The sequence below is a fragment of the Fukomys damarensis genome, unplaced genomic scaffold, assembly GCF_012274545.1.
Source record: "Fukomys damarensis isolate Sample0158 unplaced genomic scaffold, DMR_v1.0_HiC HiC_scaffold_73887, whole genome shotgun sequence".
NCBI classification, from domain to species: Eukaryota; Metazoa; Chordata; class Mammalia; order Rodentia; family Bathyergidae; genus Fukomys; species Fukomys damarensis.
The window spans coordinates 9,458-22,698 of NW_022974799.1; the positions used below are offsets into that span (position 1 = coordinate 9,458).

At 42.4% G+C, this 13,241-nt stretch overlaps 1 protein-coding gene across 1 annotated transcript; it reads left to right on the plus strand.

Moving 5' to 3' along the window:
- Positions 1-602: 602 nt before the first annotated feature.
- On the plus strand, positions 603-10,060 carry LOC104858549 (E3 ubiquitin-protein ligase RLIM). The gene is made up of 3 exons (XM_010618808.1): positions 603-976; positions 8,057-8,560; positions 8,884-10,060. The coding sequence occupies exons 1-3, from the start codon at positions 763-765 to the stop codon at positions 9,978-9,980; spliced, it is 1,815 nt and encodes a 604-aa protein (XP_010617110.1). The 5' UTR covers positions 603-762; the 3' UTR covers positions 9,981-10,060.
- The last annotated feature ends 3,181 nt before the right edge of the window (positions 10,061-13,241 follow it).

Below are 13,241 nucleotides of genomic sequence, written 5' to 3' on the forward strand. Positions count from 1 at the left end.
TTTTTTTTTTTAATTGTGAGTCAAGTTCTCTCTAAATTGCCCAAATTGGGCCAGGCATTTAGCTCAGTGGTCCCGCCACTTGCCTTGCAAGCTCAAGATCCTCAGTTCGATCCCAGTACCAATAAAATAAAATAAAATAAAATAAAATAAAATAAAATAAATTGCCCAAATTGAGCTTCAATTTGTGATACTTCTGTCTCCTGGGTTTACAGGCGTCCACCACCACACAGGGTTTATCTCTTGGTTTTGAGTGCAAGGTCATTTTAAAATGCCTTCTGCTTGGTAAAAATGCAAGAGGCATTACTAGAGGGGGGGCGTCTCACGGCAATGTGTCTTTTAGCGCAATAAAGCTTTTTATTCAAAAACAACCCAGGGAGGAGGGGGTGAAGGGAGGGCAGGGACAAGGGGAAAACATGAGAACCAAGACCTGTCATGTAAAGGTACAAGATCCCAATGATGAATGTAACTGTACTGTACACCTAAAATGGATCCATAAACTCAACGAGGAAAAAAAAAAAAAAAGAACCCAGTGATGAACTATAATGACACCTAGGCAACCTCTCCCAGAATGCCCGTCGAAAGGGGAGGGGCTACACCAACGATTTGGACCACCACGGTCATAACTAAAAGAGTCCGCTGCGGAAAGGAGCGGAAGGAGGAGCTCGGCCTATGGCCGCTAAACCAAGACTGGAAAAATAAAACTGAAACCTAGTGTCCTTTAACACTTTTAAGGGTGAGGCGAGTTCTCATCCGCTGATCAAAATGGAGAGCTCAGAAGAAGATGAGTCTACCGCACAGGGTCAGGCTGATCGACTCGTTCGGGAAGAGGCCTACTACCGGTTTGTGAACAGCATAACTGAAGAAGATTACAGGCTTATGAGGGATAACAATTTATTCGGCATCATAGGTGAATCTACAGAAGAAGAGTTGGCAGCAAGACTACGACAAATTAAAGATACCTTACTCCTGGGAGCAGGTAAAAATGAACTTTCATTTCACTTTAAGAGGGGATTGAGCGGACGGAATAGATTTGGTACTTCGTAGGAGTACAGCCAAAGATTATATAAAAGTGACACCGGGCCGGGGATTTAGCTCAGGTTCTGGTGCCTGCCTCACAAGCCCAAGGACCCGACCGAGTTCAATCCTCCGTCCAAAAAAAAACAACAAAAAAAAAAAGGTGACACGAACTAATTTGATCCCCATGAAAAGAGAACAGAACGGTGGGATGATCTGGGGTGAGAATACCAAGGATTTTTCCTGATTCGTATTTGCGTAGTTTTAAATTGGGAAACGTGAGTAAAATGGTCTTGTATTCGATTTCCCATACTTGGTCCGAATTCCCAACATCTGCAATTTAAAGGAGAGAGATTTAATGCGGTTTGCCGTTTGGGAAGATTCAGATCATAGTCACTACCTTCAGCCATAGCAACAGAGTCTTGCCGGTTGAGTTTCTCTTTCCCATTAAGCAAATGTTTTGAATGGGGAGGAGACTTGCTTTTCTTTCTAATTAAAACTTTTAGAGTTTAATGTAGTTTAAAGAAGCGATGCAGAAAATCTTGTTGTTTATCGCAGTTTCCTCAAATGGTAAAATCTTGCAAAAAGTGTTACGAACAGAATATTTCCACTGTTATACCGTTTGAAAAATTGTTCCATGTATTTTAAGTTACTGAATTGATGAATGCAAACATCTTTGAGGTATTTCCTTGTAGCACTTTAAATTGCTCCTGCATATTTAGTGATACTCTTTTTTCAGTCCTAGTCCTGATATTGGTGATGTGTATTGCTTTTTCTTTTGTCGGTTTGGTTAGAGGTTTGTCAACTTTAGTACATTTTCACAGGTGCAGCTTTGTGTTTCATATCTCCATTGTTTTTGTTTTAGATATCACAGAATCCTTGTTATTATTTATTTTCTTCTGCTTAATTTGGTTTATTTTGCCAATGTTTTTCTAACTACTTTCCTTACTTTGAAATTTGTTTTGTCCAGTGAGGGGTGCGCTGTGTAGTTTCCATATTCAGAAAATTTCCTCTTGTCTACTGTTGATTTCCAGTTTGAAGCCATTAGGATCAGATAACACCTGCTGTATGATTACAATTTATTTTACATTTATTGAGCCTTGGTTTATTAGTCAAAGATGCATTTGATCTTGGTGATCGTTTCATAGACACTTGAAACAATGTGTATTCTGCTGTTGCTTAAGTGTTTTATAGATGTCAATTAGATTATGTTGTTTGTCTTATCTTTGATGATATCTCGTCTAGTATCAGTTTGAAAGGCACTATTCATTTTCTCAATGCAGCTTTATATTTCTTCATTCACTCTAACAATTTTGTTACAAATGATTTGAGATTCAGTTATTTGGTATATAAACTTAAGACTTATGCCTTCCTGGTGGTATGATCCTTTTATCATTATATATATATTTCTATTTGATTCTGGTAATATATTTTTGTTCTGATGTTTAGATGATATTAATATAACAGCCCTTGATTTTATTCTTCTGAAAATGTCTGCTGTATATCATTTTATTTTTAATGTATGTATATTATTGAGTTTGAAGTGTTTCATGTAAATGGCGTATACCAGGCATATGTTTTTATCCTCTATGTCTCTATCTTTTATTAGAAAATTAAGGTAAATGTTGACATTTTAGAGTTGCCTTTGATTTGTTTTCTATTTGTTCATTTATATTTTGGTTTCTGTATTTCTATATTACCTTTATATTTTGTCTTCCTGTATAGGTTTTTAGTTCATATATAACTTCTTCCTTGTTTAAATTTTAGTTTTACAGTTGATTTTTATTTTGAAAATTTTCTATTAGCATATCTTCGCAGCGCCTAATGTTTGGATTCATCTTAGGGGATAGGTACATGTAATTAACATATATTATTTTTTTTTATTCCCTTCCCCCTTGCCCCTCTCTTCTCCGCCCTCTCTCTAGATCCCTTTCCCATTTCCAAAAGTTTGACCTCCTTGTCTCGTTTTGTCTTTTTTAAAGTATTTATGCGCAGCATTTCTCATATAACAGAAGTTGTGCAATATTTGAGCCTGTGTGTCTGATTGATTTCACTTACTATGACGTCGAGGTACCTCACTGTTACGACAATGACTAAAATGTATCCTTCTTTATACCTGAGTAGAACTCTCATGTATATATGCCCCATTCTTTTTATCTATTCATCTATTGATGGATATATTGGCCACTTCAAAGCTTTAGCTATTATGATTTAGCTTTGACCTATTACAGTGGGATTGATTCGTGGTACAGTGCTAGGATCAAGGGCACTAGGATTACGGGTATGAGTGCTGCCCTCCCTAAGGGAGGGTAACCTGGATAAGATACAAGGGAGACAGAAAGAGCTATGGTCCTCCCTTGCTTGCTTGCTTTTGCTGTTTCTTTTTACCATGACCTGGTTCTCCTCTGTAACACCCCTCTGCCAAGCCGCCCTGTCTCGGAACCAGCCAATTAGGGACTGAAGCCTCTAAAAACTGTGAGCTAAATAAACCTTTCCCCTTCAACTTTAGGTGTCAGGTATGCCATGGCAGCACTGAGAGAAAAGTAACTAAGACACATGTTCAGATTATATTTAGTCAGCTCTTCTAAGTTTTCATTTGCTTTTTCTATAACCACAGGGGTGGATTTGTTCCACTATATTTTAGGTTAATGTCATCCTTGAGCTCACTGTTTCTTTGTTTTTTATTTAATCACTGCATGTGGCTCATCTATTTGATGTTTGATTTCACCTCCATCTGTGCCCGTTGCATTTGGTTTGGGAGATTTGGGAGTCTTTGGAAGCATTTTATAGCCTTAGTTTTTCATGTTCTAATTTTTATTGTGTGTATATGCTAAGAATTGAGGAGTTGAGGTCTAATGGAGTGATGGGAATTTGTTATTCGCATGAAGGCTTCTTTATTTTTTAATGATTTTTTTATTTTTTATTTTATTTTTTTTGGTTTCTTGAGACAGGGTCTCACTACGTAGTTGAGATTGACCTGGAACTCACTATGTAGCCCAGGCTGGTCTCGAACTCACAGAGATCCTCCTGTCTCAGCCTCCCGAGTGCTGGGATTACAGGTGTGCACCACCACACCTGGCTAAGACTTCTTTAATTAGGTTCTGTTTTCCAGTGATGTGATCTTACCTTCATTTATCAAGAGGTATTTTTAGTTTTCCCCCCTACTCCATTTAGCTAGAATAAACCCAATCCCTGTGTTGTAGAGAGAAAACTGCTGCTGTTTATAACAACACAGATGCAGCAATATATCAATCATAAACGTTAAAATTTATTTTTGCATTTTTGCCCTTTGTATCAGTGCCTCATGTACACTATACTGTACAGTTATTGGTGGTTATTCTGGGATGTGGGAGGAAAAGAGAAGGGAAGAGGAAGAGGAATGAAAGGGGACAAGTCAGTAGGAGAAGAGGCAGATCAGCAAAATGTTAACAGGTATAATATAAACAGAAGTTCAGACCAGGTTGGAAGTAGGTTTTACCTGGAGTAAACTCTGAGTGGGTTTAAGAAAATATTTGTGGAGGTTGAGGGAGGGATGCATGCAGAGAGAAATGTAAGTAAAGATTAAGGGAATTTATGAGACTGTCGGAACCTGTTAATATATTCATGGTTAATTTTATTTGAATTCCTTGAATCATGATAAGGGTTATTTCAACATGAGACCGTGAATGGTGCTATGTAAGTTACAGCACTGTTCTATTCTCTTTTTTCATTAATTATATATTTTATTAGTACCAGTTTGTAGTACATAATGATTACATTTAGCATGGAGGATTTGTACATGTACATAGCACAGCTTAATTCTTTTTGTCTCCTTCCTCTAGCATCTCTCCCTGTTCAATCCAACTCTCGATCCCCTTCCCATCTAAAAAATCTCCATTTCCATTTGTTTCTTCCATTGTTTCCTTACATCCATTTCCCTTCCTTTCTTCCCCTCCTCAATCTCTTGTTCCCCTTCCCATTTGAAAAAAAAATCCCCCTACTTCCTATTATCTGTTCCTTATTTTGCTCCAGGATGGGAGGGGGCTTCTACATTATTCGTAAGACTATAAACTAGTACAACCAATATGGAGATCAGTACAGCAATTCCTTAAAAACAAGAACAACAAAAATGGAAATTCCATTTGATACAGCTATTATCCTTCTAGGAACCCTCCTGAAAGAGTTTGAGACATCATATTGCAATGACACATGCATGCCTATGTATATTGCCGCACAATTTTTTATAGCTAAATCTTAGAAACAGTCCATACATATTCATCAACACATCAATGGATAACAGAAATGTGCTACTTATACACAATGGAGTACTACTCTGCCATAAAGAAGGATACGTTTGAGGTATTTGTAGGTAAACGAATGCACCTTGTAACCAAATATTAAGTGCAATAAATCAGGCAAACAACTTAGTTTCTCTTACCTGAGAAACCCAAAACATAAGTAACTCTAGTCTTACTCTCTTTTGCACATATACAGGTACTTGTTGTGTGTATATCACATGAAATGTGGAGAACAAGTTAGGGAAGATAGGAGGAATATGTAAAATAAGGCAGGGTGAAAAGGACAGAATAGGGAGAAAAGTATGTTAAAAAGAGAAAAAAGAAGAAAGATCAAAAGAGCACATAATGGAAATAAAGAGTCTGTTAATGTGGAGGGGAGGAGGGGGAGAAGGGAGGGCAGGGACAAGGGGGAAAAATGAGAACCAACACCTGTCATGTAAAGGTACAAGATCCCAATGATGAATGTTACTGTACTGTATACCTAAACGTACTAATAAACTCAATGAGGAAAAAGTAGTTTAAAAAATAATATTGATATAGAAGCAATAATCAAAGAGAGAAAGCAGAGAGAGAGAGAGAGACAGAGAGAGAGAGAGAGAGAGAGAGAGAGAGAGAGAATCCAGAACAGACAAAAAGCAAGAAAATACCCCTCCCCACGTACTCTATAGCTTATAGCCAGAATGTTCATGGAATTCCCTTCCTACTGTAGTCATAGTCCACTTGTTAGGAGTCAAGACAGTTTTCGCCCTGCCTTTGGTCTGCTTGACTACCTGCCTGGGAGTGGTGAAGGCTGTCTGACTATCTGGATCCACCTCCTGAGTGCAAGCAGTGCTTTGGACATCGTTAACTGCAGGCAGGCCTTGTCTCAGTCTGGAGATCCAGACCCTTCAAATCATTTGGAGACAGGCGTATGTAAAATAGTTTTCCCTCCATGTGGGTTCCCTTCAGATTCTGCCAGTGTCCTCTCAGTCTGGCTTCCCTTGCCTGAGGGCAAATCCCATGTTTGTGCTGCATTCTTCCAGGGGCTCTCCTCCTAGTATTTGGGGAAGCTCTTTGTTCCAGCCAACCCCTCCAGTTCCTTTGCATTTAGATTCCCATCCCTCCCTGACTCAAGAGCTCCACTTCTCAGTCCTCAGAACTTGGTCTAGTCCTCAAGCTTGGCAGAGGGCCTACTTTGCTTGTGCAGGACAGTGGCAGTAAACAGGATTTCCCACTGACTCAAATGTTTCCAGTGCTTGGGGAAATAACAGGAAAGCGCCCGCTCTGGGTTGACTCTGTGCGGTCTCTACGCTCTAGTGTCTCCAGGGATGTGATTGATAGGTACCTGTCAGCAGGCTTGGTACAATCCACAGTTCAGTGTCCAGTAGGACTAGGGCAGAGTTCTCCCCTTGTGGATCCTGGGTGATGAGCAGTGGCTAGGAGTCACCAGGGCACAGTGTCCCTCAGGGATTGTGAGGATGTGAGGGGCTGCCAATTGGCATGTTGCTATCTCTCCTTCTCTCTACTTAAAGTTTGTGGCTTCCTTGGGGCCCCAAGTACAGTTCATTCCAATGCTAGGTTTCCTTTTCCAGATGGGAGGGAGAGTATGTAGGGAGTTTATTTTAGGAGTCTGGCCTCTACGGTGCTGTCTCCTTCCCTCATACTGTTTGATTCAAACAGTGAGGCAATTTCTGGATTCTCACTAGGAGAACTGGCCCTTAACACAGGGCTAAAACTCGAACCCAAAATACAGTGGAAGCTTGGATTGTACATTGCTCTTGCACCAGCCTGAGATTCAAAGCTAGGATTTAAGTTAGAACTATCTCTTCTCTTCTGTGACTCTGCCCTTTGCATGTTTTGAGTTGAGGCTAACCCTTTGCCTCAGTAAAGGGTTCCAAGGGAGGCACGGATTAGAGGCAGTGCTGCTTCCCTTTTTCAACAATCCAGACATTTGGCTTGATCTACAGGATTTATCTTTCAGATTGCTTTTCAATTTCTCGGTCTCATTGCTTCGCTTATTTCAGAACACATGTATTTTTTTCTGTGACTCTTCCCTGAGTATCTCCAATGTACCTCCTCAAATCAGCCCTGTTAGAATCCCATTTAAATGACTTGAGACACAGAATTCTCCTTTAATTTTGCCATCATCTAAGAGAGATTTATAATGTAAAGCGATCTTGTGTATCAGTAAAGCAGTCAAGAACCTAGAAGTATTCCTCTAGATTAATGAAGACTAGACAAAAATATACAGTAATACTTTGAACTAAAATTCTAGCAACCATACCTTGTGGTTACCTTGTTTAATTGTATTAGTATTTGGACAGTGGACTCAAATAAATGTCTTTAGGCATGACCTACACAATGATATGTGAGACTCTACACGACAAAATATTGAAAATAAACTTTGTCAGATTCTCTTTTTAGATCTATGAATTTATTAAGGATCAGTTTAGTCTTTTCAAATGGAATTGAAACTATCCTGCCTTTACTTATAAATCTGAACTATGTGGTTTATAAAAGTGTTAACTGTGTAAGTGTAAAAATATGCTCAAAATTTCAAACCTTTCAGCACTCGATTCTTTTCTTGCTTTTTTGTTTTTTGTTTCCTGTTTTTGTACCAGGGATTGAACTTGGGTCCTTGTGCTTGCAAGGCAGGCCACCGAACCGCTCAGCTAAATCCCCGGTCCTATTCTTGCGTTTTTGAAACATGGTCACAGAGTAGTATTTTTTAATATTTTTTAATTTTCTTAGTTCTTTTCTGAACTCTTCCTCTTTTGTGGTGACAGGTGCACAAGACCTTTCAAATTACTATGGTGGAAGTGTAAAGATTACCTCTTTTACTGAAACTGAACACATGACAGAAAGTGAGCAGACAGAAAGTCTGTCCTGGACATTAGGAAATCCGAGTACTACAAGCAGTAGTGATACCAGAAGACCAAATTTAGAGCCTGAAGAGTCCCTGTTTTCAAGACTATTGAGAGAATATATGGAAAATCTACAGTCTGTGTCAACAGTTGCAACTTCATCTACATCACAAGAACATACAACTGAAGCACTAATGGAAGACCAAGAACGTACAACTGAAGCACTAATGGAAGAGCAAGGAAGTACAGCAGAAGCTCACATGGAAGACCCATCTATCAGAATTCGAAGATCAAGAAGGAGGAGACAAAGAAAGTGGAGACACAGAACAAGAAATGAAAGTGGCTCCCATCCAGATACAATAAATCAGACGGCAGAGAGATTGCATCATAATATATCATCTGAGGGTATCGAGGAGGCATCAGTAAGTGAGACTGAGACAGTTTCTAGAAATGAACCACATGCGGTATTGAGACAACAAGTGACCAGATCTGCCTTACAATGTAGAGATAATTTTGCAGCTTCTGAATTAACTGATGAAGTGGCTCCCATCCAGATACAATAAATCAGACGGCAGAGAGATTGCATCATAATATATCATCTGAGGGTATCGAGGAGGCATCAGTAAGTGAGACTGAGACAGTTTCTAGAAATGAACCACATGCGGTATTGAGACAACAAGTGACCAGATCTGCCTTACAATGTAGAGATAATTTTGCAGCTTCTGAATTAACTGATGATTTATCTGTAAATGAGACTGAGACAGTTTCTAGAAATGAACCACATGCGGTATTGAGACAAGTGACCAGATCTGCCTTACAATGTAGAGATAATTTTGCAGCTTCTGAATTAACTGATGATTTATCTGTAGAATTTTCTCCACATGCATCCAGCAATAGGGAATCTGTAGAATCGAGAACAAGACACACATTAGTGGTTCCAGACTTTCAAGTCACAATTTTTCCAGGAGAACAGTCTCTGAGAGATGACACAGATACAATTCTAGAAATACCTGAGACACTATACACTTGTACCTCTGTGGAAAGTGCTCAAGAAGAGCTCAGGAACATATTTTCACGTGCTGAAGCGGCAGGCATAAGAAGTGATGTTGGTACTCTCAGAATACCTGCTTTCAGAAGTTCAAATAGTGGTTTGGGTGCTACAGCATCTAGTGAGAGTCAGGGAAGACCCTTTGAGCAAAGTACGACAAGATTTGCAGGATTGAGTAACGTTATCGACAGTGATAGTGATTTAGAGTTTAGTGGCTTGCCTCCAACTCAAAACATACCAAGGGCAGAGTCACAGAATAGAAGAGATAGTTCCAATTTAAATCTTAGCTTTGAGTCTCTGGCTGGTGCAGCAGCCATGTATGATCCAAGCTTCGGCTACTCTACTGGTGCTAGTTTTAACCCTATGTTCAGCACCAGTTCTCATTATGAAAATCCAGAAATACTCCAAATGATGTTCGGAGACATTAATGAAAGAAGGGAATCATTAGTCTCCAGGTCTCAGGCCGGACAAGAAATTCAACATGCACACTCAGAAATAGCTAATGAAAGTGAAGCCTGGTTGACCTTAGATGATGTAGTTCGTATAGATGTACCTACTTTTAACCAACCTACAGGACTTACAAAGCAACAGATTGACAACTTGGCAGTAAGAGTATTTAATAGAAATGATACACCGCAGTCCTGCAGTGTCTGCCTTACCGAATGCACACACGGCAACAAGCTTCGCATACTACCATGTTCCCACGAATACCACGTTCACTGCATTGATCCTTGGCTCGCTGACAATTCCACCTGTCCTATTTGTCACAATGTAGTAACAGGTTATGGGGACAGATAAATCTTTATATTTAAGTTCTGAAACCTCAGTAATATCAGCTTCTGGTGATAAACAACACTTGCCTTATGTTTACTTTTGAAGCAACGGTTATATTCAAATTAAAAATCTAAACTGAATAATTTGTTAAAAGACAAATTATTTTCCCCAGTTGCTGTTTCAGAATAAAAGCAGAGTTAATGAAAATGTGTCTTTTTTGTTGTTTGTTTTTGAGACAGGGTCTTGTTGTGTAGTCCAGGCTGGCCTTGAACTTACTGTGATACCCACGTTGCACTCATGGCAATCCTCCTGTCTCAGCTTCCCCCAATGCTGGGACTACAGGCATACGCTACCATGCCTAGCTAGTAAAACACAATGTCTTCCTTGACTTTAAATAGCAATTCCACATTATAGCAGGTCCCTGAATTTCAGTAGAAATTTGACAGATGTACTGGGTGGGGATGCTCCTGATTTCATGAAAGATTTATCATTTTCAGCCCACTGTCAGTAGGCCCTATTACTTTAGGCACAGAACATCACGGCAGGAGCATAGGGTGTAGGAAGCTGCTCACCTTGTAGCTGGGAAGCAGAGAGGAAGGGGCTGTGGTCTCAGTACTCTTCAAGGACATATCTCTACTAACAATTTTCAGACAGAGAGAGGCAGAGACAGAGACAGAGAGAGAGAGAGAGAGAGAGAGAGAGAGAGAGGAAGAATACAGGATCCCAATGTTCCCTTCAGTGGGAGGTCCTCAGTTTGGGGACCAAGTCTTCAACATAGGTCCTTTGCCTTCTTAGTGGCACACGCCTGCCACCGGTGGTCTCCCCCTCCACGCCCCCAGCCCCGCATTATATTTTTGGTGCCATACCCGGGATAAGGCAACTCTGCCTGGAAGGCTTTCAAGCCAAGGAGACCATCAGCTCCTCAGACTGCAGTCGAGTCCCTGCTGGCCAATTAATATTCCATAAGATTCCCCCCACACACACCCACACCCTACCCAGCTCCCTCCTTGTGGCCACCTTGGCATTGAGGTTCACCCCCGGGGTCCGGCGGCCTGAGCTGCATAGCCAGGAGAACACCTGAGCACCTGTGCCCAGCATGCTCGGCCAGGCCCCACACTTGTTCAGGCACCCTCACAGCCTGCTAGAATGGTGTAACAGGCGAGGATGTTAAGGTCGCCACTGTGCGTGCTGCCTTAGAGCACAATTACCTGCTGATACCGGACTCGCACACCATAATCACAGCCCTCGTTAGGAGGTCGCCCACAGCACCTACACTGCCCCACCTCACAAGTGGTATCAATTCCGCAGCGCTCGGTGTAGGTATCCTGCCTTGGGTTACCCTATGCGCCCCCCCATTGTAGGTCTTCACACTGCCTACTCTGCCCTGGTTCCCCACCCCCACGTCAGTCCTGCCCTGCTCTTCGGCTTCTGAGGGCCTGGTTGGGCACAGATGAGGCACCAAGTCAGGCTACATCTGTGCTGTGCCAGCGAGTCCACGCAGTATCCACCACCCCACCCCGATACAGGTGGGCATAGGACTCGCCCAGCCTCCCAGTGCCCCAGTTGCTGTCCAGCCCAGTTCTTGCCCTCTCTGCCCTCCTCCCTCTCCCTCCCAGCGAAGGAGCAGCAGGAGAGAGCCCGGCAGTAAGCATTCGGCCACCCACCACACCGCTGAAACAACCAGGGGTCAGGCCCAGCCCCAGCCCCCTTGCTGCCATGACCTCCATAATACTTGCCCCACTGTGGGCCGCTGGGGCACTACACACCCCTTGGACCTTTGTGTGACCTGGGTGCCCATCATAAACTGAGACCCCACATACCCTGAGGTCTCAGTGCTGCCCCAACAGCCCCACATGTCCCTAGACTCCAGCACAGCTCTGGTACCCCTGTATGCCCGGGACCTTTATGAGCTCTCAGAGCTCCAATGCTTGGCTAACCGGGTTGCACGCCCTAGAGAGAGGCCCGTCCCAGAGGGTCCCCCTCTTCCAACAAACAGAGCCCCACTCCAGAGGGACCCTGGGCCAACAGAGACATCCAGCCAGCCATGCCCCAAATACCTGACCCAGCGATACAGCCACATCTGGGCCTGTCATCCTTAGTTCCCCTCTCTCCCCACAGGAAGAGAAACAAATATATTCCCTGACCTGGTCCTATGGGAAGGACCACAGGCTCCTTCAGCTCTACCTTCCAGAGGGCCCTATAGCAGTTCCACAAATGCTAGCCTCTGCTTTAAGAAACCCTACATACCTACAGAAGCCTCATGGGGCTAGGCTGTTACCCGACCCCCAGAGCCCCAGGTCTCTAAGCAGCACAGACCAGTGTGGAGGATCCAGAGCAGTGCAGACACTGCTGCAGCATCACGCCAGCCACCCGCCAAATTCAGGCCTCCTGGTTGTGCCAGTACCTAGATCCACACCACAGAGGCACAGGGGGTCATAAAGGCCATTGTACTGAGCTCCAGAAAATGAAGCAGAAGTGAGCAACAGAAAGAGGGCCTCTCTCAGGCTCCTTGATGTAGAGTGAAGCCCACTGGAAAAGTGAAGAGAATCTCTGCAGTAAAGGCTCACCAGACCACCGTGGTCGTCGGTAAGTTGGAGGGGTCACCACCTCCCACAGGAACCTAGACCATCCTCAGGGGAAGGGAAGCTGGACCCTGCCCTAGAACCTTGCAGAGTTCAACCCTGCAGGAGGTCAGGGAGCTCAGCTTGGGCCTTGCAGCCAGAAACCAGCCTGAATCTCAGGGGCCTGCGGATTGGTGAACTAATTGATTTAGATCTGCACAATGCTGCCCCAGTTGTCTTTTGTGACAGAAGAGACATACCCTGAATGAGGCCCTTCATTTTTATTTTTTATTTTCTATTTTCAAAATTATTTTTTTCTTTTCCTCTTATTTTTAATTTTTATTTTTTTCCCTAGTCTTTTCAAATTCTTCCTTTCCTCTTACTTCTTTTTCCTTTTTTCTCTTTTTCTTTCTCTTTCCCACACAATCTCTCACTCTCCCACATTATTCTTCATCTCCCTTTTTGTTCCTGCTCCTGCTGTATGTAATTCATATTTCTTCTTTCTTTTTCTTTTCTTCTGTTTCCTTCTCTTGATTGTCATTAGTTTTTTGTTTGTTTGTTTGTTTTTTGAGACAGGGTCTCACTATGCATTTGAGACTGACCTGGAACTCACTATGTAGCCCAGGCTGGTCTCGAATTCACAGCAATCCTCCTGCCTCAGCCGCCTGAGTGCTGGGATTACAGGCCTCTGCCACAAAGCAAGGCTGATTGTCATTTGTTTTAA

Bases quoted from the DNA above. Each gene is read 5' to 3' on its own strand.
- LOC104858549 (XM_010618808.1), top strand. From the start codon at position 763: ATGGAGAGCTCAGAAGAAGATGAGTCTACCGCACAGGGTCAGGCTGAT. The intron at 977-8,056 runs GTAAAAATGAAC...TTGTGGTGACAG, and splicing joins TACCTTACTCCTGGGAGCAG to GTGCACAAGACCTTTCAAAT. The intron at 8,561-8,883 runs GTGAGACTGAGA...ATTTATCTGTAA, and splicing joins TATCGAGGAGGCATCAGTAA to ATGAGACTGAGACAGTTTCT.